The following is a 26,019-nucleotide window of genomic DNA, read 5'->3' as shown; positions in this document are numbered from 1 at the left end:
TTGTTAGACATCTTTGTTGGTACTGTTGAAATTAATCTATCATGTCATGCATCAAATTAATGAATTCCTGGGCAGAGAGGGCAAGTTCCTCTGACACTTTCAATTTCCACATGTTACTGCAACTTCTAGGGAGGGCAGATGTCCTAAAATGAAAAGACAGCTGAGGGATTCAGTTGGGATAATAAAGTTCTTGCTCAGTAAGAGAGACCTCAGTGCAACCACCCCTTCTTTTAGACTCTGTAAATTTGTGGTCTCCACTCTGAATCTAGAAAACTGCTGAATTCTCCAAGCTCTCAGAGAAGAACCTTTATAAAAGGGGAGGCACTTCCCTACAGGTGCAGTTGAGTCCTGTGTGGAGGCACAGTTAGTTGACATTTGCAGCTTGATGTTCTTACTTCCAAGCATAGATTGGTGACAAGCCTGTTGATGATCTGTGTGGTCATATGCATTCTCCTTGAAAACTGCAAAGTTGCTTGTTTGCATTTACCAATGGCATATATTTTTGCATATATCTTACAGTATCATGGATCTAGGAGACTAAATTTAATCCTCTTTTAATCTTGTTGACAATTTTATTTTTTCAACTGTCTCATACATATGAAAAGGATGTTTCTTAGTTGCTAAGTTCAAACTGGTTGCTTTAGAACATAGAGGTAGATGATAGACACTGTGAAAAAAAAAGGTTTGCTCTGATAAAGTTTTCACTGTCTCTGTCCATTGTATATGGGAACACCTCAGGGTGAACATCTGGAGAAAGAGCAATAATTGTACCACGTTAGCCAGGTAAATGCCCTAACCTCCCATTTGAATCAGTGGTGAAAGGCAGGCTTCACCAAAGGATAACTCAGGATGGAAACCTACCTCCAGGGCTCAGTAAGGTCTGCTGACAGATCGTGTAGTTTACTCTGTTACTTTACTGAGGTTGACTACTAAAATTTTGATGCTGTAATAGTGATTAAAATGTACACGTCATGTCCCTCCACTTTGTTCTTGGTCCGTGGACCAAGAGACTAGAGACAGAAGAGCTCTATTTCCACAAGTCTGCAGTCATGTCTCCCATGGACCATGTCTATTTCAGTTTGGAGAGATTCAAATCAGCACCCAAATCCTATTGTACAAAAAGCAGTAACACAGACATGTGAGTTACAGCTTTATTTTGCAAAGTGTTGCACTGTGCTGCTTTGAAAGTCAGGTAATAGAAATTCTGGAGGCAGGGAAAATGTGTGTGATTTCATTCTGACAGTGACTCTAGAAAAATTTAACATTGCACACACGAAGATCGTTTGTATCAGAGTAGCAAGGTACAGCAAAAACTTCCACTGTTGATTTAGTAAATATTTAAAAAGCTCTTCACTGATGGTATGAATTTGACAGCTTTCCTGCTGTATCAGTTCATAAAAGTTTTATTAGCCATTGTGTTGCTTCTGTAAGAATCCTTGAAACAAGAAATGCTTCTAGATGGCAATTTTTAAATGAAATAATGCTTTCTTTAATATTAAAAGCCAAGCAGAGCTCAAGAGATCAATATGCAGTTGGATTGAGATGCCAACAAGAATTTGAGGTGGATGAGGAAAAGAAGGATGACCTAAAAGACAGCAGAGAGGAGACAGAAGATGAAGATGAAGAAGAAGAGGATTCATACAGCCATCACAACAGTCCTGGCAGTTTGTATGTCAATGTAAGGGATGAGCTCAAAGAGAGCAGGAGGGATTGCTTTTTCTGCAAGAGGCCACCCCCTCCTCCCCCTCGAAATCTACCTGGCATCCAAAGACAGTACAATCTGCAGAATTCATCACAAGGTACGATCTTGGGAGAAAAATATCCCTGGATACAAACACATGCAGGGGCAGACAATGTACTGCTGCAGAGATTGGTTTAATTGCTTGTGGAAGTAGCTGGGCACGATGGCCCTAGTGCTGCAAGGCAAGCTTGTGCATATGAGGCCCTATCTCTGCAAAACAAGCATCTGCAAGGGATCTTTGCTGTATCAAAATACTCATGACCAGGTTTGTCAGGTAATGCTCTGGTATGGGCTGCTGGGTTCAGCTTTCCCTCATTCCACCCTTCTCAAAGAGCTGCCAAATAGTGCATGGTACACTGGGTTTGCAAGAGAGGCTTGAAATAAAGATGAAGACTGTATTTTTGTCAAGCTGACTTCATTATTTACCATTTTAAAACATTAAATGCTATTATGAATTTATATGCAAATATTTAATTATATTTCATATACAGCTTGAAGTTTCACAGGTAGAATTAATAGAAAGTGGCCACGCAGAGAGCAGTAACAGTATCTTACTACATTAGAGCCAATGTTATAGTTATATAGAGGTAAAAAGTTATATTGCATATTAAAAAGAAAGGCAAAAATTCTGACAAATGCTTTTCCTTTTTTTCCTTTTTTTAACACATCTGTCCTAGAGTAAAAATCTAAAATTTTGTGTTGTCATTCGCTTAAAGTGATGAGAAACTCAAAGTACTATTGCATCTGTTTCAGGAGGGATGATCATCAATTTTTCTAATTGCAAAAAACAAGTATGCAAAGTAATTCAAGCTTAAATAGCAGTTTTAAATAGTTGCATAGGGAAAAAAAATAACCTTCTTATTTGTTATAGACACTGCTGATACATGTGCACACAAATTGCTTTTCAGCTTCTCCACAGCTTATTACTGTTAACTGTGTTTTCAAACGTGGTGTAACCTATTAGAGTCTTAAATTACCATCACCAAGCACTCTGATGTTCACATAATTAGGCAGAAATAGCTTGCTATAGGTAGGATTTTATCCTGTGTTCTGCTGTGCAGGAAAGGTATAGCTATAGGTAGAAAGTGGTAAGTGAATTCTATGAGAAAGAGGGGCAGCATAAAATTAACATTAAAGTGCATCTATATGTGTGTATAAATGAGGGATCAGTTTTGGCACACAGGATTTGTTGGTGTAGCTTTGTTACAAATGCCTGGTTTGGAATAGTTCTTATATGGCTACATCACCACAGTAATGTTACACTCTCTGCCAAATGCTCTCTGTCTGCATGTGGGTACCAGAAGAGAAAGTTTCCTGGTGTCCTGTGCCAGCTCCTGTGCTGGTAAAGCAGAGTTCATCTAAAAATGCTCCTGTGGGACTAGTTCATTTAAAACAGGCTCTGAATTTTTCTGTGTTTTGCTGTGGTTTCATCACTGGAAAATGGGGTATCAGAATTCCCCCAGATCAGGATGATGTTTCCTTTAAAAGAGGAGCTGTAATGAGTTACTTATACATATTTTCAGCCAGCTGCTTGCTTTAGGAGTTGCTGTGCAGTACCTCCAAGGCCCCTCTTCAAGTCTGTGTTTTGGCAGTGGCCTGAGAATGCCCCCTGTGGGAGTTGAAAGAAAGAATGTCCTACAGAGAAAGAAACAGAACTTATATAGTGACCTGGAAATAAAATATTATTCATATTATACACGGCAGGTGTATTAACACCACTTGTGGTTTTAAAACATATCTCTTGGCCAGAATGTATGTTAATGGTACATACTACTATTAATACATCCCATAACAAATATATCCCACTTACAAAGGTTGTTTAGCCCCTCTGAACCAAATAAACAGGTAATTCTTTAAATAGCAACTAAAGGATTGAAAACACTAGTAGTGGCCACAGCCGAATTTAGCAGATACACATATGTGCAGGCAGTAAATTACAGCACAAGGGAAACATGAGTAAGTCCAGGGATTCCAGGCAATAGGTCTATGGTTTTTGCAGGAAAGATGGGTGATCATGCCAAGGAAGTTATAAACATTTATGGAAACACCAGCCTCAGTGACAGCTTCTAACTCAGCAGATTTGTGGGTGTTTTAAGGCAAATCAAAACAAACCCAGGTATGGGGGAAACCAGCAATGCCTTTTAATGCTGTAAAAGGCAGCAACTAGAGCAAAGCAAGTTCTGAGTAGTTCTACTATGAAATATATGAAGTATAGGGAATACAGAGAGACGTGGAAGTTTTTGGAGGGGAGAGGGTTTGGTAGCCTTAGCATAGATTGTAAGAGGTCATACATTTTACCTACATTGTAGAGGACTTTTCAATTTCTTTTTCACCTTGGCCCACAGTAGATTTGTAAAGTCCTCAAAACCCTGTGGGAAGAGGTAGGAAACACAAAATCCAACATTTCCTTAATTAAGTTTCAATTCTTAAGTCATTTTTGCAACAGGTAACAAACAGCTTGACTTTCCAGAATGCCAAGGGCCACAGGTACCTCTTACTTGGCTTAACCATGAGTTACGTGTTAGTTACATGTTGGTGTAACTCTCTTGAGAGCAACTGGGGCACTCAGTGTTTCTGCAAATAAATCCCTTTTTTTTTGTGGCTAATAGCTAAGCATCTATATTTGACAATCAGGTGTGAAATCATGAAAAGGCCCTGAAGTTGGAATTTTTCCTTTGGGACATCCTCTCTACTGAGTTAGATGATCAGAATGCTCTGAAAATGAGCATGCTTTAGTGTAGAAGTGAAATGAGGTCTCTGCACTACTTTAGGAAACTCTGAAGCTTTAAAATAAGTCATCATCTCCTCTCTTTACCCTGTATATGCAATACAATCCCTTCCTTTTTCAGAGAGGACTTTTGTGATGGACAGGAGTAAAAGAGAGCAGAGTGATGGACTCCCGACCGCATGCTGTGGAGAAGACCAGGGTTCCTGTGAGGAGGACAGCGAGGAGGAGCACCCCTACACTTGTGTGGCACAGGATGAAGTAGTGTACGACCTCATCCTGGGGCAGGAGGAGCAGGAGGAGGAGAAATGGAGGCACTGCAGATCCTTCATCATGAACAGACCGCCAGCCCCTGCGCCCCGGCCTGTGTGCTCGCTGGTCAGGGAGGAGAACACTCCCTACATTGTACAAGGTTGGTGCTGCTGCCATGTAAATATTTTCTGGGAGAATGTAGACTCTTCTCTCGGTCTCTTCTTTTTGAGCAGTAGCATTTTCTAAAAGACTAAGATCCCTGTTCAGCTGCCTTCAAACCAACATGTTGTTTGTTTCAGTCAACCTATATTCTCACCCTTCAAATGAGCTGACATCTCTGAATAATTTTCAGTTTGCAGCAGAGTCCATATCACAGTTTTTATTTAGCTTTTAAAAAATTATGACAATGTGATAGAAAATGAAGAATTGCTAGGCTAGCTGAGAGTGTGTATGTTACAGCAATGCAATGTAGAATGTGCTATTTGAATTGCCTTTCATTCCAGTTTCTTTATCAAAATGGTTTTACTTAAGGCTAAAATCTCTGTCTTTGATTTATTTTTTTTTCTTCTGATGAGAAGAATTCTCTTTTCTGGGATAAATGCCTGTGTGAGGATTCCTCTTTCAAATACCTTTTCCTTTCAAATACCTTTTCTCCAATTTGAGATGCTAGGAATGGGTGTTTCTAGATAGGATCATTGTATTTCTTGAAGGAAAAATTATGACTTTTTACCAGTTCTATGAAAACGGGGAAACTCTTTTGAGCTATTTAATGGAAATACAAGACCAGAAGGGATTTCAGATATCTTTGTAATCCAATTCAGACTGAAACCAAATTTGAAAGTAACAAAAGGAATTCAGTGGATATACTGCAGAGATCTCTTTGTAAGTCCCAAAATCCATCCTACCTGCATCCCCAGCCTCTTCTACAAAAGTCTGCCAATGCATAAGAATAGATGGTAAAAAAATAGGCTGTCAAAGGACACCATTACGTTACTTACTAACTTCATGCTGTGCAGGTTTTACACTAGAAGAGAATTAATACTGCCCAAGACATCCTACTAAATACAGAATAGCACCTCCTCTTTCATGCCTATCTTAGTTGTGGTTTCTTTTATTCTTCCTAGCTAGCTGTTTTCCTCCAGACTGTAACTCCAGGTTAGGGCCAGAATGCATGGGCTAATTCATTCATCATTAAGTTTCTCTTCCTTCAGCATATTCAGGAGGTACAAGTATGAATCATTACAGTGTAATCCAAGAATGGATGGGCATAGGGAGCCTGTTACAGCTCCACAAGTCATGAAATGGCTATTTTTACTGAGGTTGCTAGAGCAGGGTCTCAAATCTCGGTCCACTGTCATCATAAACAGTCCATTAACTTGGAAACCCTTAGTGGAGATGCTTTATTGGGGAAATTGCTTTTACTGTCTTTTATTGTACTGGAGTGCTTCTGCTTTGTTTATTGGCTAAATCAGCTATCAGAGGAGCTGCTCTGATGAGGCTGTGGTTCCCCATCTGTATATACATATATTCATATGTTCACACACACAGGTTTTTTACCTTAGCTTTCATGAGCATGTAGTGGTAGACAGATTATTTTCCAGTAGTTCTACGTAATCAGCCTCTGACTTGTGTTCATTTGCTTACACAATTCATGAGGAAAAATGGAAACACTTCAAGAAAGCTTCAGGTGTCTGTTATCCTACCTATCCTGCTGGTTCCAGACCTAGAATATCTCATTTTTGTCCAGGGATTCCTGAGTTAGGTAGTGAAATTTTAGACAGAAGGGATATATCTTCAGCTGAAAGATTGTTTTCTTGCTACTTGGATTGGCAATGTTTTTCCTCCACATGGGTTAAAAAATTCTCTTTCTAGTCCAGCGACATTCCAGTTTCCAATTTATTATTTTAGGACTGTTTATATTTGATTTTAAAAAAATTGTTGCATCTGTATGAACCAGGAAACTTCATTCCAGTCCATCATTAAAACCTGCATGTGTCTTCAGACCTTCCTTTATAATTTTAACAGTGTAAAGTACTCTAGTTATGCATATACACATTTTTCATCCAGCAAATAAATTGATGGTGGTTTTGGAGTTTGTTTTCATCTATTATATTAAAAAGAGTGACACAGATATTGTGAAGTCAAATAATCAAAAAGTTAGAATTGAGGTAGTTTTCCCCTTTCTCTCTGCCAGGAACATTTCAATACAGCAATAACTAGGTAGCCATATGCAGCTATTTACCTCAGATATTTTCTTTCATTTCATCTAGAGTTTAAAGTGGGTGAGCATTAAAAAATTTCATTGTTTTTTACTCACATTTTGTTTAAAATACAATTCATGCCTGATACTAGGCCCCATGTGTTATTTCAGACCCTCCTGTTACAAACCCTTTAATTCTGCATCCGCTGAGTTTTGGGATGGCCGGTATGAAGTAACTAAGATTCTTGAGGTGAACAAAATTACATAACACTTTACTCATTAAAAGCAGAGACACCATTGATTTCAGTGGCCACTGAGTTCTCAGAACTTCAAATTAAATCCTCAGTGTGTCTGGTCAGTACTCTGACATCAGGCAGTATAAGTTGGATTGCTGCCTTAAATGACTTGTCTGAGCTTTGGCTAGGGCTTTGTTGGAAAGAGAAGAACTGAACTGCAGAGCAACTTCTAGTTACTTAACTGAGCCATCCTTTCCTCCTCTGTATTCACTTTCTATATGCTAAATACCTTTTAATTTCTAAAACAAATTATTTCATATCCCTGTAAGACACAGATTGTCTTCACTGCACGGTTCTGGTTGGTCTTCAGAGCTGTTCCCTTCTGCATTCAGTAAGACCCAGGTCCTGTGGAAAAACAGAATGGAGTATGAGGCACAGAGAGGGGCTGTGTTAAGGCTACACATTTGCTCACAAATGGATCCCCATGTACTTTGGGAGTTCATGAAAAGTTTCGTGCCCCGAGGATGGCAGAGGCTGGTGTGATTGTGCCATGCAGATATGCAAGAGGAGCATTTTTTTCCTTGTACTTTATGTACCCATAGATGGGCCCATTTATTTGGTGGAGGGAAGTAAGCATTGCATAGCAGAAAAGCCTTTTGCCTTCTTGATTGCATGCAGGTGACTCTTAAATTTCTTTTTATATCCATCTGGAGAAATTAAATGGCTAAATTTCCATGAGTGCCTTCACCACACGTTGAATGAAGGCCATGACATCACAAAAGAGTGATGTCTCCTTTAAACAAAAGTGGTGGTGCTTCCATGAGAATAGCAACGAAGAAGAAAGCAAGCAAATAGCTTTCTTTGTAATTATCAGCTTTCAAATACATGGAATATCAAGTTTACACTGGGCAGAAAGCCTGCTCCCTGTAGTTTACCCCACTTGGTGTTCTGCAGAACAGGATAGGGAAACTGTCGATCTATAGAAAGCAAACATGGGACTTGACAAGAGTCACTTTCAGAGCAAGATCTACACTTCAAAACCTAGGCAATAAACAGTTTGTGATGCAAGTTGTCACAACTGAGCTACCACAATTCACAGTTTGAGCATCTACCTTGAATTTGCTGACACATAAATTCTGGGAAACATGGGGGAGTTGAAAGATTTAAAACATAAATGTTCTTATCGCTTTTACTCAGTTTCATTTATTATACTTTCAAATTTTAATGAACATTCAAACTGCTGTATTGAACACTGGTAAACAGACTGCATTATTAACAGAGAGTAGGTTTGTTCTTTAATTTAGTCCACTGCAAGAATTTTATCTTGTGTGTAAAAGGCTCATCAGCCAGTGGAGCTGCAAATTGGTGCCAAGTAGCTCATTGTCCAGATGGTGTGCACTTTTACTGTGCTCCCTTACCATTCCTTAGGTGCTTAGTATTCCTCTGAAGGTTATTTCAGTGTTTTGTTCAATTGTCTGCTGCCAAAACAACTGTTAAATAAACATCTGAAGGTGTTGTGGTTTCAGTTTAGAGTGCAATTTTTAATGTTCCCTATTGATACCAAGTTTGATTGAGCTGGAAAGCAAAGTCCTCTGTGTTGCTGTAGGAGAGATGCATGAGTTTCTGCAATGTCCCTGCCATTTCTGAAGCCTGACCTACTAGGAATCCCTCAGGGTTAAGGATTACATTACTGTCCTGGTTTAATCATTTACCTCTCATCACAGACCACTAGTATGAAAGGGTTTCTGTGCAGCAAGAATACCTGCCCTACAGCAGCATAAATTTCCTATGCTATAGCCTTTTTCCTATGCTATGCTATTTCTTTGCAAACTTCTCACAAATCCCTGAAGGAATGTATTTTCTCTTCTGTGCACTGAAAACATTTTGCTATTCAAAGATAGCTGTCTGTGGGACCTCACCGTAGGTTTAAAAATTAGAAGTGAAAAATATATTTTCCAGTTACTGTTCCAGTGGAGAATAACATTCTCATTGCTCATCAAAATCACAGGGTATGCAGAAGAAGTAGCATGCAGTGGATATTTTTAGGGAAGAAGAATATCGCACCTACAGAACAGACAGCATAAACCCACTGAAGTGAATAAATAAAATCCAGAACAGAAGTGTTAGTGTCTTGGAAACTTATCAGGCTGATTACTGGGAAATACAGTGATCACATCCCAAGTCAGTAATTCTTATTAAGCCAATTGTTTAAATGCTCTATAGCAGGGTTTTCCAAAGTGAAGCCTCAGAGGCCATGCAAATTGCAAAACATATATGTCCCACAGAGGGATTTTGTAGTACTGTCCTACAGTGAGTATAAAGTACTGCACTGCAGATGAATTTCATTATGTATTCCTAACTTAAGGGTGTTTTTCCATTAATTAAATACTAGGAAGCACTGTTTGGCTGACACTTAGACTGGTTTTACAGTCCTGGTTGGGAGTGATATACCAGCTTCACCCATTGTCTCCATTCAGTCAGATTTTTTGCTATCTGAACTTTGGTAGATTGAAACAAGTACTGAATAAGGTGCAGAGAGAAAAAAATATTTATGGGATGCTGTCTGGCTGAAAACCAAACTGTTCCAAACACCATATTTCTAGTAAAAACATGTAAAGAGTTCTTCCCTTTTTGCTTTTCTCTATTCAAGAAAAATGGGACTAAAGAAGTATATTCAGGTTTTACACCCAGAGCAAATACTCCTTGAGTATGTCACTAAAGTCCTTCCAGCTTCCATGATGCACTAAGTTCAAATTCTGAAAAGAGCAGAGGTGTGAGGGCTGTTTTCATTGTGTATGGTACTGGGGTGCATAGTACATTGACACCACCCTCTGAGCAGCTCCTTAAACTAACTGGTGCCTCTTCTACTCACTCACTCACTCACTCACTCACTCACTCACTCACTCACTCACTCACTCACTCACTCTTTACCTCTTCTGTAAGGAGGGGGTTCTGGTAATATTTTTATTATCTTGCTTAAGTGTAGGGGAGTCATCTCTATAGAGTCTCCTGAGGTCTCAACTTTGGTCAACTCTGTGACCAAAGTTGCCGAGATTTTAACAGATTTGAGCTCATATTTGTCAGACTCAGAATCTCACTGCAAATTGTGAAGGGAATTGCTGGTGAGGATATATTTATTTTTGGATTAAGATTTTCACATCATCATTACACTGTAATTCCTTTTAAAATCATTTTGCTTTTGGTCTGAAAAAATGTAGTGGCTCATTCTCAGCCAACTAAACAACTGTGGAAAGTAGAGGCTGGCAATAACCTGGGGAATTAGGATGAGTGGATGTGATGCTGTCACTGAAAAGCCCCAGCAATGTAAGGGAGCATTGTGGCAGGTTGGTATTTCTGCAGGGGCACTTGGCATCACCTAGTCTTGATTCTAATGAAATGGCTGCTGTGTGTTCTCAAAAACCTCTTGAGTTTCAGGCTGCCCATTTAGGCCTGATCAGAATTCCTGTGCCAGTGTAGATGTGGTCACTTGTTTTCCTGCACTGATGCTCTTAAAACTGCTCTGTCTTTTTCCCTTTGCCTCGTCATGGTGTAGGTGTACCCAGACACCAGTGCTGCCCTCACAGGACAGCTTCTGGAACTTGAGCCTTTGTTACTTTGCACTATCCAGCCAACCCTTCTCCACAATGCCTGGACCTACCTAGATCAGATTCATAAGCCAGGATGATATGCATTTAATCCATGCCCAGCTACCTCGCCTTGTGAAAAGAAAAAAGTGTGTTTACAAGGTCCCATTTCCTTAGTTGATTTCATGTTATGACTCACTGGAATTTTTGGTTTTCATTTTGAATATGTGAAATATTTTGTATAAATTTTGGGAGTGGTCATTAACCATCTCTTACAAAACTTACTGGTTAGCATTGCATTGGTGACCTCTCTTGAGTCCTCATGCTGAGTGATGTTCAGTGTGTTAGCAAACAAAACAGACAAAAGGAAAATAGATCTAAAAAGATGTGAAAGAACATCTGCAGAGTTCTCCTCTCCTGAATAATAAGCATCATTCTACTATATTCCTTCCTTAGTATTCTCTGTGTATTTGTCATCTCTTGCTGTGCTACATCTAATTTACAATCCAATCCCTACCAGAAAAAAAGAACTTAGAGGTTTTATTTGCCTAGGTGCTATGCATACACAGTTTAAATGTTAAAATATTTAAATAATGTGGAAAAAAATTGAATGGACAAAGGCAGGAGTCTCTCCCTGCAAAATATCCTGAACAATAACTCACTCCTCCTTCTCCATTCTTCCATTAATCATGAATTAATTACATGATGATTCTAAAATGAATGAAGCAAAAACCTACAAAGAACAAGAAGGCAGCTTGCAAACCCACTGTAATTTGCAACTGAGTTGTGTTACTAAGTGCAAACCTAGTGTACTAATTATTTGAATTATCACTTAGCCATGTGTTCATATAAAGATTTTGTTTTCCTGTATTTAAATTTTGAATGTTTCCTAAAGAAAACAGTAATAGATAATTTTGTTTGGAACATCAGCTCAATGAAGCTGATGAATAAATGCATCTTGAATTTCCTAAGCAAGCTGAATTCAAAATAGTGATATTTATTGATAGATTGTTTTAATCACTGTCTTTTCTCCTTTGTGTTTGTGCTACTGAAAGTGCCAAGTAAGTATGTATAAGGTATGATTAGCTCATATGTTCTTTCAGAGGGTAGGTTCATCAGTCTAGCTGTGATTGAATCACTAGTGCATAGTGGAAACTCTTGTTTCATTTTTAGAGGTAATGTTGCCAATTCAACAAATCAGGCAACATCCCTCATAGTTTAGGTGAGTAAAGTAAAATATAAATTAGAAACCATATCTTAGTTGATCATTGCCTCTTAGCTGATATGAGTTCTTCTCTCCCTTCATCTAACTCTTCCTGTGTTTTGATTAGGAAATCAAAACAGTGCTTCCTAATTATGTCACTAACCAATTTTTGAAATGTCATAGTGCATCTGTGACTCGTTAACATTACAGCTTTGTGTTAGAAATTCAGTTAATTCTGAAAATCAAATTCCTGTCCCTTTTGTCAACCTGCAGCTACTGTAAAAACTTTCATTCTCTTTTTCTAGACCCTTTATACTCACCACAGTTTCTTGCAGTTTGTTACTATAAAATCTTCTTAGTTCAGAATTACACACAAAAGACTTAGATTTCAAATTTTTCTAACCCTTTTGTGGTGCTAACCATGAAAATATCAACCAAATTTCAAGCCTCATAGCATTATTTACCTGCATGTGCAGACAGCCTGAAACAACATCTTTAGTTAGTCTGAGATAAAACAGGCAATTCAGAATTCCTTGGATCCCACTCACTTTCCAAGACTTACATTAGGGATTTTCCGAGAGTTTTGCATATTTGCCACAAAATTTGTATTTTGTCCCACTTTTAAAATGTCGTTTTCTGGTTTCATGTTCTATTAGAAAATATTGCAGTAGTTTCATTCTCTCTGAGTTTGCTTTGCTGGAAGAATATTGAGGTTACATTACATTCCTAAAGAGAGGTCTTACTGCCTGAGACATAAAAATGTATTTAGGGCTTGCAAAGAACTTCATCTGTATCATGTAGCAGCTGAAGAGAGGAGAGGGAATTAAGTGGAATTACTTGTTAGCTCCCTCAGCCTCCTTTAATTCTGAGAAACTGCAACAGAAGTTTGTTGTAGACAAAAATTAAACGGCACGTACAGGGTTAGGGTATTTAATAAGTATATTTTGACTGGTAGTTTAGCCAGTCATAACATGAGTAAAAATCCAAAAGCATTCTCCTTCTGATCATACAGCTGTTACTGAAGGGTGCACAGTAAGTGTGATAGAAGTACTGAAACACTTTAATCAGATTATCTGTGCCAGACAGGCCCAGAAAATAAAAAGTATATATCGTTACTTGAAGGACTGTGACATTCTGACACTTTAAAAATTGCTATATTAATATTGCTTTACTGAAGGAATATTTACTTTATCTTCCATTTAAAAAATAATGGAATGTATCAGTGTGCAAGATTACCTGTATCTTTTATTTCCCTGCTGTGTTCAAGTAGCTCATAAGTAATTGGAGTGTGGGAATGAAAGGGTGAATTGCCAGAGTTCTCCCTAAACTTATGGCAATTGTACAGTGGATTGTTCCTGCCTTTCCAGGCATTCCAGAAGCAGGCGTTTGTTTTCACTGACCTCACCCACACTGAAGACTTGCTGCCAACTAAAATAATTTCAGCAAGATGCAGCACATAAAGTGGTTTTAACAATTTTACTTTTCACTGGAAGAGTAATTCCATTTCTGATTACTCCAACACTGCAAAACTCAGCAGAAATTTCAAAGCCTATCAATTAAAGTGCTTTCCAATCAGGCACATTGTTGAGTATGTCCCTTCTCCTCCTTATGCTGTAAAATTCAGGCTGCCTGCATTACCTCTGTGCTCTCATTACTTTAATTTCATCTTTAAAAGGAGAATATTATTTCAAGTAGAGAAGAAAACACTGCAAACATACTTAGTAGGATTCTTTGATAATTACAGAGAGAAATATTTTAAAAGTTGAAATCTATCAGTGTTTGGCTGAGCTAGGGGCATAAGTGAGAGCATGCCTGCTCTACTGCTTCAGCAGAGCTCCCTTGGCCTGGGCCTTGGTCCCCAGGAAAATATTTGCTCCATTGAACTGGCACATTTGCTGCATTGCGGTGATGACAGAGGATTACTTAATTGGCAGGAATTATTCTAGGTTCCAGAATGTCAGTTTGTCTAGCAAAAATCAGAATTGAGACTTGAGAGAAAGCAACTGCCACACAGGCTATGTCAGAAACTGAGCAATTCTCACCTTCTGGGTGTTACATATGCTAAGTTGGAGGGCTGCATTTCAGGGTGTATCCACTCTGGGCACCTCGCAGGAGTGGGAATGATGGGCTGCTCTAACAGAGGGGCTGTGCTTTGCTGTTTCTAATGCTTGAATAAAGTACACACAAATATACACACACCCTTTTATCAGCAGTGTCACTATTCTCACCTGGTACTACTGGGGCTTTTTCTGCCTTAGTTTTCCCCATAAAATAAGGAACAGGCTAAAGTGTTTGTACCATCTGCAGAACTCTGAGATCCTGCTGTTTCTTCTAGACACGTAATATGCTAGTGTGATAAATCCTTTTAATTTTCTTCAAAGTGCCTTGTAATGGTTTCTGTAACATCAGTAATCCTGCCATTCTGTGCAACAGAACAATTTTTCAAGTAATTAACATTAGACTGACAAGTGGGTTGAAAAATACTCTTAGACTAGAACAAAAAAATGTATTCCAGCCTGCTTTTATGAATCTCCTTCCTTCACTGAGAATGAGATGGTTTTTATTGCCATTTTTCAACTTCCTTATGTTCCTGATTTTGTTGCAGTGTTCCAGCAAAAGGCCTGTCGAGTGACCAGTGACAACAGCAGGACATACTGCGAGGCCAGGAACCCTGGTACAGAGTTTATTTTAGCTCTTTAACTACCATGATGTTTTTCAGTGGAGCTAGCAGAGTTTTGCTGTGACTTGATTTTAGGTGATCTGTTTTGCCACCTACGATTTATATCCTTAACGGTATTGCAGCATTAAGAGATCAGATTAAAGAAGGAAGACTAAAAGTTATAGTCTTGTAGGAAAGATTTGTAGAGTCAGAATTACTTTACACTTTTCTGTTTCCCTTCATGATTGTGATTAAAGCCAAGACAAGGAAGGACAGGAGGGCTCAGCTGTGCAGTAATTCCAGCCATGGAAAGACAAAAGTGGGGAGAGCAACAGTTCTCTCCTGGGTACCCCAAGATGCATGTAAAGTTGATTACTTGTGGCAGTCCAGTTGTTATTTGAGTTGTAGCACATTACAATGTTGCTGCTATAAATTCCAATTGTGACACCCCTCTGAACAATCCTTAATGGTACCTTCCTTGCTTGAAATTAAGATAGTGGTGCATGATGGAACGGAAAAACTGACCCAAATCCCATTGATGGACTAAATTTTTATCCTGGCCACTCCCCATGCAGTGAAATGGGTGCAACAGCCTCACAGAGGGCTCAGAGCCCCTGTTCCATGGCTGCTCATGTGTTCTGCATCAGCCATTCCAGTATCAGTATCCTGGGGAGAAGCAGTGCTACACCTCCCTGGAGCCAGCTGTCAATCTGATAATGCCCATCTCCCTTCAGCTGTGTTTGTACCATAATCTCCAGGAGCACTGGGCTGCAGTGTTTTCTTGTTGCTGCAGCATATTTAATAATGTATTTTCTTCCTTGGAGGAAGGCAATCTTTTGAAATTTCAAGATCCTTCCTGACCAAATTTTATCTGCAACTTTTGAGATATGTAATTTATGATGTTGAAGAAGAAAGGATAAAAAATACTGTGGATATTTTATATAGCAACCATTTCCTTTAAAATGTCAGTAATGTAACTGTAGTGCTAAAAGGAAATTATTTCATGAGCCAACACTAATGGAGAATACATGGACCATGTGCAGTAGTAATGAAAGAAATGTTTGGGATGCTGCTCTGCTGCCAGAGAATAATGGCAGAATCCTCACTGATTTATTGCATTTCTCACTTTGTACATTTTGTTGTAGAAGCACTCAAAGGTCACACTGAGACAGTAACTTACAGCACTGTGGTACACAAGATCCCTTCTGAGCAGGAAGAACTCATCCACTTACAGAAACAGGTGAAAAATGGGGCAATTTCTGTGGATGAAGCCCTTGACAGGTTTAAACAGTGGCAGAACAAAAAGCAGAGACTACCATCCACTCAACAGGTATGAGTTTGAAATTTGTTCCTTGATGGAAATCTTGTTCAGATGTTCTAAAAGCAAGTTCTTGTGTTTTGGCTCCTGCATATGATGTCAAAAGTAATAATTATTATTTCTATGCAAATCAGCTCCCAAGAAGCTTGCTGGTTATAGTTCTGAATCTTCTAGATACCCATTCCCACTGTTGTTTGAGAGGTTTTCTGAGTTTGGTTTAAGTCCAGAGTTAAATATGCTGTTCTCCTAAGACTTGTGTTTTAAACTGTTGGCTGATGTGCATCTTTCATGAAACCACAAACCTTATGTCACCAAACAAACCAAATGTGCTACTGAGCAGTGCCAGCTAACAAAACCTGACTATATCAAGCATACATTTATTCTACAATTATAATATATTAACTTACACCAGGCTTTATGCCTGTCTGAAAGGGTTGAATATACATAGTGAAATCCACAATTGTTGGCAATGCTGTACAGGTCCTTTGTATTGAATGTATGGAGTAAATTGAGGTGCACACAATAACAGGATTTACAAAAACCCACACACTGAGTCACTGAAAGAACTGCATCAAAGCTGCAAGTCATGGAGAGGAGATTTGTTAATTACTTCTAAAAAGACACATGGAGGAAGAAGTTATGCCCTCATTTTATAGGAGGTCATGCATTAACAAAAATAATTTCTTGTTGTCCTTTATGTCATTTAGTAGAAAGAGGAAAAGCAAAGCTAGTCTGCTGCTTTTCAGAGTGAAAGAGCTATCAGATGCTGCCAGCAAGGAGAGTGCTCTTTGTGTTTGCATCTGCTTGAAAATCTGAGCTTTGTCATCACAGTGGACCACTTAACAGCCAAAGTGCAAGGGCCTGGAACAGTCTGGGGGCCCTTTCCCAAGCTGGGCACCAGCAGCACAGCACTAGGATGCCACCTTCCAAATCCATGCACGCAGATTAATTGCTGGTGTTGCTCTCAGTCAGGGGCATTTCTTGTGGAGGAAGATCATATCTAATCTGTACCATGATAGCAGCACCAAGTTATGTCTTTTTTTTTCCTTGGTGAACTATAAGATATCCATATTTCAAGGAAGATTTGCTTGGCCTTTTTTCAGTATTTTGGTTTTCAGTGCTTCAGGAAAAAAGCTGCTTTGTAGTGGTGGTTTTTACCCTGCATAGCATGTGTGACTTTTCTTTGGTTTTGCTCCATAGAAAAGTGCTTTCTTCTTAGTCCTCTATAAACATGATGAACTGACCACATGCTGTCACTGCAGTTTTTTGTCCTTCACTTGGATTTTTGAGGAAAAATTGCTTTTCCAAAAAAAACCAAAACAACCCCAAACAAACAGCGAACACCCAAGACTCTGTAATCTAATGCCAGAATCATTTTAACTTACTGCTGGCAGGGATAATTCCACAAGAGTCTTAGGTAAAAATGCTAAAATTAACATCATAAACATTTTTCAATCTTTTAAAATTATTTTCCAGGAGAGAGATGCTTGGTGTTCAGAATGCTAAAGAATTCAGCTCTTTATAATGTCTTACTATTTCTACAGTAAACTTCCATTACTGATTTCTGCTGCAGGTTTTTTGCTTGTTTTTTTACTTACAGGAAAAAGTTCATCACCTGAGAGACACCACTATCAGAAACAGACAAGAAAATGAAAACCTGAATGGTAAGTTGTGCTTTTTCTGCCTTTAAGGACTCCGAAGCCTTGAACTGTAAGTGTAGTGCAGAGGTCTGATCCAAACCCTTTTGGATCAGGCATTGAATTTGTAATGAACATCTTCTGTATCTGATCACATTTATTTTAGCATAATCAGGCCCTCAGCAGTGTCAAGATTTCATCCCAAAGATGAACTCACTGTGAGTTAATGGGGCAGAAAATTTACCAAGTCTCTGTGGCTCAGCTTTTCTGTAGCCTATTTCCTACTGCATCATCAGAATTTGGGTAGATGGCCTCTTTAGAACAATTTGCTTGATGACTTCAATATTTTATTTGTAAATCAGCCATCAATTTGCAAATTCTTGATGAACTTTCTACTGCTACAGCAGTTTTTATGAGTATTGTGGTCATTATTTAAAACTGTCACAGGTGATTTAAGATGCTTTTTTCCCTTTTGAGAGAAAAAAGGGATTTTGTGGGGTGCCCTGTGCAGGGCCAGGAGCCAGACTTTATGATAATTGTAGGTGCCTTCCAACTCAGAATATTCTATGATTCTTTGTGATTGAATATGATCTACAGTAGTATGAAGCATCAGCTTTTTCTGCAAGTGGTTTTCTCTTGCTGTTGCAAAAAGAATCTGTTAGAGGGTATTGGTTTTAGGCCTTTGATTTCTGTAAACTTCAGTACATATGCTGAAAGGAGAATTGGGGTTTTTTTTCACATTGGAATTAGTACCATTTGTATATCTCTGTTAAAAAGTATGACCTAAATGCATTATTTCCTTACTGCAAGAGAAAAAGTACTGCTTTCATTATTCTCTTAGACAGCGTTGGATTTATGTGAACTTGTGAGGTACTGTAATTAATTAAGGGAAATTCCTGCTGGCCCAGTAGCAGCTTTGCAGTCCAGATATTTCAGCTTTAATATCCTCTGTGGCTGGTAGGGAAGCAGTGTCCTGAGTAAAAGCCTTCAGAAGGTGCTCAGAGCCTGAGGGCTTGGGATCACTGCAGCTCATGAGAAGACCAGGGTGACTCTTGAAAAGTATTTGTCTGTAGGGTTTCATTTTAAGGCCACAGCAGCAGTCCTGCCTCTGTAGCTGTCCTGCTTCTCCAGAGTTCATTGTTGAATCATGCCAGCAGAAATGTAGTATCACCACCAGAATTGTTAATTTTGTGAAATTATCCAGTAACTCAGATAATGATCACTATATTCCCTTCTGCTCCTGACCTCACTGCCCTCTCTTACACTGTCATAGAGCCTGGGATGCATAAAAATCAGCAGCTTTGCACTGCAGAAATACAGGGGTAAAAATCATTATGGTCTGGGTCCAACAACAGAAATCAAATATTTCAATGCTTGAAAAGAAAAGGACTTCCTCTAGAACTGAAGGCATATCAATGGCAAGAGTAAACAAGGATTGCAGAGGGAGGATATCTACGTCCATAAATTCTCTGAAACAAAAATGACAGTCGCCTTCTCTTTTTCTTTGAAGTTCCTAAGGAAAGCAGACTAGAGAGCATTCATTTGAGAGACATTTTGTTTCACGTGCCATTTAGTAAAGTGGTATGTGTGAATGTCAGCTGTCCTCAGATTTATTCTAAGAATGCTAGTTTTTACATATAGATACAGTCTCTCCCTGCTGTACCTTTAAAAACATGTGCCTCCTTCTCTGAATTCCATATTTGAAATCAGGATTTGGATAGTCTTTTTCATAGACAGTTTTTGAAGTCTTGATAGAGGATTTAAAGAGATCTCATCTGAAGTCTGTTAGAAAAGGAATTTTATTTTATTTTAATGAGAAAGGAAAATATCTCCTAGAAATTAGTATGGAATATAATTTTTACTTTATTGATAAGTTTGATCTTGCTTCCACTGTAATGAAGTTATTAAAGAGAGTGGCACTCATTTCAGTCTTCCATTATAACATTTGATTCTATCTCAAAGTTCATGTCTCATTTTGTAACAATTTAGTATAGGACTGAATAATGCCCTAAAAAAAAAAATCAACTGCAAAGCAAAAGGTTCTGCCACTCTTGGAGTGAAATATCTACAAAACACTGTTTTAAGAACAACTAAATAAGGCCTAGGGCAGGAACAATGCTTTAGCTCAATACTGTATAATAAATATCTGGTCTGACACATAGACATTGATAATAACTTTTTTTTTTTCAAGTTGTTAGCCCACAAACCAAAACCAACAAAAACAAATACCTGAAATTAAAACTCAGGGAAATACATAGATGATTTGTGGACAAAAGCTCCACTTTTAAATCTGAGTAGCCCAGATTTTTCAGGGTGTACCACCAAAGTACTGAACCAGAAGGAGCCTATTGCCCATGGGAAACTTTATCTTTGAGCAAGGCTCCTTAAGCTTAGGTAAGGCTGGAGAGTCTTGGTTTTGTGCATGCCCACCAATAGAACAAATGGCAGCAGCTGAGACAATATTTATTCAAGGATTACTAGACAAGTTTCCTATGAAGTCTTAAAAAAACAACACAGCTTTCATGTGCATCCCACATCCTTACTTCCTAGCAATGGGAATATTTCAAAACCTGTGTGATGCCTACCTACAGCACTGGGCATTTGAATTACCTGTGTGAATCTCAGCCCTTTCTGAACATGGAATTTCAAAATCTGCCTACTATTGCAGTTACATTATGGCACCTTGTGTGTAACATCCCACAGGTTTAGTCATCCAGCCCCTAAAAATATGCACAAGCTTGCAGAAACTACATAAAATGCTTTTAGTTGTTTGTAGTTAGCTATCCCCTCACAGGTAATCTCTGTAGAACCTTGAACTTGTTTGTTAGGGAGGGAAGTGCCAGGTTCCTCACCAAAACTGGGAATGACTGATGCTCTATCTCCTGGCTTGGCATAGCAGCAAGAACTGAGTATTAGGTGTCCCTGCTTCATTGCTAGGTAATGAGCAAGACAGAGGCCACAGAGGACAATCTATAACTCAGCTGAACTTGAGCAGACAAATACTTCATTAAGCAAACGTTAAGCTTGATTTATTATTACTGGTGGTGGTGTTGCTACAACTGTTATTTTTTAATGCCAGCAACTTCTATAATGATTGAAGGTAGGTCTTGGAAAAAAAGTTAGATGTTTTAGTAGTGTTCCAATGACAAATATACCCATGGAACAAACGAGCAATTCAGTCTTTGTTTCATCTGTTCAGTCTTGGCCTCCCTGGCAAGACTGGCAAGGTAAGTGGCCTGCTGGGGAGAGGTCAAAGCTTTTTCCACAGGCTACTCAACTGCAAGCATTTATTTCTGAACTGTTAAAAGCAGTAGGTACAGACACTGGAAATGGCCTTCCTATCAAGAAGGGCAACTTTACTAGCTGTTACTGTAGACATTTTAATACTGACCAGCTCCTGCAAGGTCCTTTAAGTAGCCAGGTAACCCACTGCAGTAAAGGCATCCTCCACAGAATTTCATCTGCCACATTTTGATTTCCAAATTTGTAGATGCCCAACTTGCTGCCAAAGACCAAATCTCTTTCCCATCTTGATCCAAAAAGCACCCAGAAGAGCACTATGCACATTCTACAAACTGGCAGGTTATTGATTACATTTGCTATCCAAAATGTCTGGCTTCATTCCCCAGCCCTCGTCAGTGCCTTGTTTTTAGTCCAAGTTGCTAACAGATTGCTTATTCATCAGTTGATGCCTCTCCAGCTTGCAGGTTGTGTCTGAGTTCCATGAAAACTAGAAAAACACCCCTTATTTTTGAGGACAACCATCAATTTCTGTTTTCTCTGCTAGGTCAACAGGAAGATGAACAAAGACAGACCCTAATTTTGGCATTTGGATTCACAGGCACTAAAACTTCTTTAATCAACTTAGCAAAGTTGAAATAACATGGGATCCTGAAACACATACAAGCTTTTGTATGTTTGGACAGTGAAGGAGTCATAGAAAAGCTGCTTTTTCCTTCATGGCTTCAACAGTATTTCAGTCAGGACTTCGAAACATGTAGTCTTGAAAATACCTACTTGTTGGTAGTTCTCAATACTGTCCACTGGACTGGTGAAGGAACATCTTTAGCCTGGCTTATTTCCAATTTCTTGAGCTTCACATGATGCTCAAAGTTTAAATCTAGAAAATAACAAAAACTCAGTTTCCTGCCTATTTGTCACCAAGTCAGGTCTTCATGATGCAAGCTCACAGTCCCACTGCTGACAGGAGTTCTCCAAGACAATGAATATCCATGTATCTCTTACCTCTCCTAATTGTCACCAGGAGAGACCAGCCTTGCTGTTGGGAGTAAGATTTGTACAAAATCCATCTCATGTCATTCTCCCACACGACAACTGCTTATTTCTGTGAGTGTCTCTTGCTCCCCTGCTCCCAGGGACATGTGCTGTCTTCATGTTTGCAGTAAAGCACATAAAAAGTGTAGGAATGTGTTTTCTGAATTATTCAACTTCGGAAGATATTTTGCACAAGCCTAACTTATTGATTTCAGTGATTATTGATTGCATCTTTTTCTTTTTAGTCTACAACTAGGAGCCCCACAGACCAGGAACAGATGCCTAATTACCCAAGGTAAGAGCAAGTATATGAGTGCACACATACACACAAATTATTTTTGTCATGGAAACAAATACTGTGGAGGTACTTTCCATCAGAGTGCATTTGTGTAACAGGAGGGTGGAACTACATCTCAGACAGAGGCTCTGATTTCACAAGATTGTCATCACACAGTCTGGTTTGTACTAGAGCTTCTTTTTTATCAGCTATCAACCTATTCTTGTTTAGTGCAGAGCAGATTAACAAGCAGTGAGGCACTGAGCTCACCTGTGGGTGCAGCTGAAGACAGTTGCTGCCACTAAGGCAGGGTATGCACCTAAAAACTGTCTCAAAATCAAGTCCTACATCCTGACTTCAGAAGCATTATCAAACATACTGAATAAAGTTGAAAACCATAGATACAACGTGTTCAGGCTAAACACAAGACCAATGTCATTTCGATGCTGGGAGGCTTAGAGGTGATGGTACTGTCTTCATAAACAGCAGAATTTTCCAATGGTTGTGCTAATGAGTTTCTTGGGTTTGGGGCATCTAATGACCTCTGTAATGGTTAGGGGGTTTAATTATTACTATCTGCTACCTATGTGCTTCCATTTATATCTCATTATATTACTATTATATTAAGATACTGTTATAGCATTAATATTTTTGTTGTTATTATGCAATATTATTAATACTATGAAGTAATATTAGTTCACAGTAGCAAACTGATCCAATTTATTCCTGAAGACAGCTGTAATTTTAAAGGCTTTGTTAGCTAAGTTACTGTGATTCAGTTTGCCTTTCCCAAGTGAGAGGAGTGCAGTGTGGTACTGTTGTTATTTTTTTGAATTGGGACATGGATTCTCCTCAGTGGGGTCTCTTCTACCACCCTACACTCATGTGAACGAGAGGGAAGTTGCTTCTTGCAAGAACTGTGTGTCCATGTCTCATTTCCAGAGCCAACTGCTCACTGGAGTGCTGTGTCCACACCATAAAACAATAGCTGCCTCCTCTGCTGCTGCTTGTCCTCTGAATCACTTCTTCACATTCCCCCTCTTCAAAAGTTCTCATAAGAACAACAACAACAAAAAAATCTTATGACCTGAGCTGAAAATGAAAAACTATTGCTCCTTCTTCAGGAGGCAGCTTAACTCCTACACGGGCATTCCTAAAGGAGCTGTTTCCTTGAGTGGAGATAAAGTCACCTAACTTAATGAGTAAAAAAGGTTTGGATTTTACAGGCTCTGAGGCTGGAGAAAACTATTACAAAAACCTGGGTAATATCAGAGATGCTTATAAATTCCAGATTGCTGAAGTGAGATGAATCATGCAAGGGGAGAGGGGGAATTACCCATGGGATGAGAGTAGGTGATTTCTGTCACTTTAAGAAAACAATGATGAAGTAGATGTGGGAGAACTTGCAAATACAATTTATCCAGAACATTCAATAAATTCTGTTTGTGAATTATCCACATCAAACTGCAAGGTCCTCCTCCTCTGCAAACTATGGCCTCTCCATAGTTTTCTTGCTGTTTTCTGTCTTCAGATTGGTTCAAAGAAACCACTTCTTTTTTAAAGACTAATTTCAGGGAGATTCTTGGGTGTTTGACTGTTACAAAAAATAGCAGATACACATTCAAGACCTGCCTTTCTGTTGCTCATGTTTTAACTCTCCAGACAGTTGAGTTTTCAACTCCAATGCAAAGTTCTTAGCTAACTTAGCTAAGAATCATGTTTTCTTTACGTAAGGTGGGAGGAGGATAAGGAAATTGATATTCAGCTGGGGGATCTGAAGGAACAGAATGGTTTTGATTCTCTCATTTCAACAAATACAGTTTGATCTTGTTCCAAACAAACCTGACGTATTGAGTAACAGGCATTTTTCATCATTACCTGCAGTGTGACTCTCCAGCCAGCTGCACACCAGTTTCCTCTGCTTGGCATCCCACACATGTTCCATGACAGCCTCAGGCTCCATCCTACTGTGACACCTCCATGGGATCATTGCTGCACTTCCTTGGATCCTCTTGCCAGGGCCAGCTCTGGAAGAAGACCAGTATCACTAAAGGAAATTAATAAGGTTTCTCATAAAGTCACCACTGAATTTTACACGTTTTTCAGTGCCTTTTTTTTTTTTTCCAAGATGACAGCTGACAATTTCTATAAAGGTGTATTGCGTGCTTTGGTTAATAATTTTTGAACTCATTTCAGTTTTTCCATTGTGCTTGATAAGTTGTTTAAAAGTAGATTTTATCCACAAAAGAGGGAGATTGTGAAAGGCTATAAGATTACTAAGTGAAAGTAAATAAAATTTAGCTTTTGCTTTTTGTTGAAACATTTTTATATTAACTCTGTATAAAAATTTGTCTTTCCTAGGAATGAGGGTATTTCATCATCAGTTTAAATAATTAAATTTACACTAAAGCTAATTTCTTAAGCCAAACTATGTAAACCAGTACTAATTACCTAGTAATGCTCTAAAGTGATTCCAAGAATTTGGTTTACAAGGAAATTGTGTTTGGTAAGTTGACTAAGGTAAATTGTATCCAGAACAAAATCAAATTATTTTCTACTGCATTAACACAGCAACAGTAAAGGAATAAATCTGGTTAATGGGTATAATGGTCTGCATTCCCATAGTATTATTCTACAAAATTCATGTGAGCATGTGATGATACAAGAGTGTGTAAGATGACTTGCCCTATTTCATGCACAAAAACAAGAAAAAAAGTCTCCTTAATATAAATACGTTTTCCACCTGAACTACATGTTAAAGTGACAGCCAAATTTGGAAAAGGGGAGTGGATTTGAAGTTCAAGCCCTCAAGGCTCCTATTATTTTTCCAATCCCAATACATTATTGTGCCAAATGAACTATTAGGAATAAGAATAAGCCAAAAAGCCAATGTTCAAATTTTAAAATGATGACAGAATCTCAAAAGCATGTAGATTTAGACTAATTAAAAATATCTTTTCTATTTTAAATGGGTTGATTAAACATTTTCAGCAAATTATTAGTTCCCTGGGGAAAACCTGCATTTCTGTTAGAAACCCTCCCAACAAATACTGCAGATGTATTGCTATGAAGTCGTAAATATTCAGTGACTGCTGGATTAGTCTGGCAACATAGCTTGTGTACCATACACAAAAAAAAGCCCTGAAATGTGCAATGTATTCCAGAGCTGGAAATACAATCAGTGTCTGTGAACTGAAGGCCATGATGCCGTCAGGCTTTATAGGGGGGAAGCTGGGATGTTTTAAGACTTACCTGGCAACATGGAAATGGGAGTGGGGAGAATTATTTGGAAATCTAAATGAATATAAGCTGTTATTTCCCCCTTAAGAGGGCCTTCTGTCTCCCCTCAATAATATTTATATTATATATAAAATATATAATATTTGTATCTTGCAAACCTAGCTAGTCAGTGTATCCCCGGGCAAGCATTCCTGAGTTGACAACATATAGATAGAGAAGTAAATACAAAGAATTAAAAGGGTTGTCATGTTGGTACCTGCTGTCTTTTCTGCCATTTGTTTCCTGTTTCTATAGCAGAGGAGATGAAGGGACCTTTCCTGGGAAGGGGTCAGTTCTCCCAAACTTCCAGGCAGGATCTGGATGCTCTCTGTGCAGCCAAGGCAGAGGCTGTGGCCCAGTGGCTCCTGTGCTCCAGTGAGAGGGCACCTGGGCAATGCAGACAGTTGTGGTCAATGGTAACAAACTACAAAACTGGAAATTGGCAAAAATAAAGCACAGACAGTTACGTCAAGGGAACAGGATGGTTTTTCCTGGGGAAAAATAGAGTGTAACAATCCAGCAACACTGCCAAACACACAAAGCAGAAGTCTGACTGTTGCTCCCCTCAGGAAATAGAGGTTCCCTCTGTGTGCATACATGTATTTGCATCTCTAATGTGACGATCCACAGTT

At 38.8% G+C, this 26,019-nt stretch overlaps 1 protein-coding gene and 1 long non-coding RNA gene across 3 annotated transcripts in view; one reads left to right on the top strand and one right to left on the bottom strand.

Annotated features, from left to right (window-relative positions):
• Nucleotides 1-24,428, top strand: part of BANK1 (B cell scaffold protein with ankyrin repeats 1) — a 135,091-nt gene extending 110,663 nt beyond the window's left edge. For both annotated transcript variants that reach the window (XM_074541110.1, XM_074541111.1), the window contains exons 10-16: nucleotides 1,503-1,799; nucleotides 4,591-4,878; nucleotides 14,548-14,616; nucleotides 15,747-15,931; nucleotides 17,520-17,583; nucleotides 22,077-22,126; nucleotides 23,993-24,428. In XM_074541110.1, the coding sequence (XP_074397211.1) occupies nucleotides 1,503-1,799; nucleotides 4,591-4,878; nucleotides 14,548-14,616; nucleotides 15,747-15,931; nucleotides 17,520-17,583; nucleotides 22,077-22,087 (914 nt within the window). In that variant the 3' untranslated portion in view covers nucleotides 22,088-22,126; nucleotides 23,993-24,428. The remainder of the gene's footprint in view (nucleotides 1-1,502; nucleotides 1,800-4,590; nucleotides 4,879-14,547; nucleotides 14,617-15,746; nucleotides 15,932-17,519; nucleotides 17,584-22,076; nucleotides 22,127-23,992) is intronic.
• LOC141729149 (uncharacterized) lies at nucleotides 4,786-25,741 on the bottom strand. The gene is made up of 3 exons (XR_012580410.1): nucleotides 25,605-25,741; nucleotides 23,987-24,135; nucleotides 4,786-7,559 (listed from the first exon to the last, which is right to left on the bottom strand). It is a non-coding gene; the product is annotated as an uncharacterized LOC141729149 (long non-coding RNA).
• Nucleotides 25,742-26,019: the final 278 nt, after the last annotated feature.

The sequence above is a fragment of the Zonotrichia albicollis genome, chromosome 5 (assembly GCF_047830755.1).
Source record: "Zonotrichia albicollis isolate bZonAlb1 chromosome 5, bZonAlb1.hap1, whole genome shotgun sequence".
Classification (NCBI taxonomy): Eukaryota; Metazoa; Chordata; class Aves; order Passeriformes; family Passerellidae; genus Zonotrichia; species Zonotrichia albicollis.
This window is presented reverse-complemented; position numbering and strand designations above follow the sequence as displayed.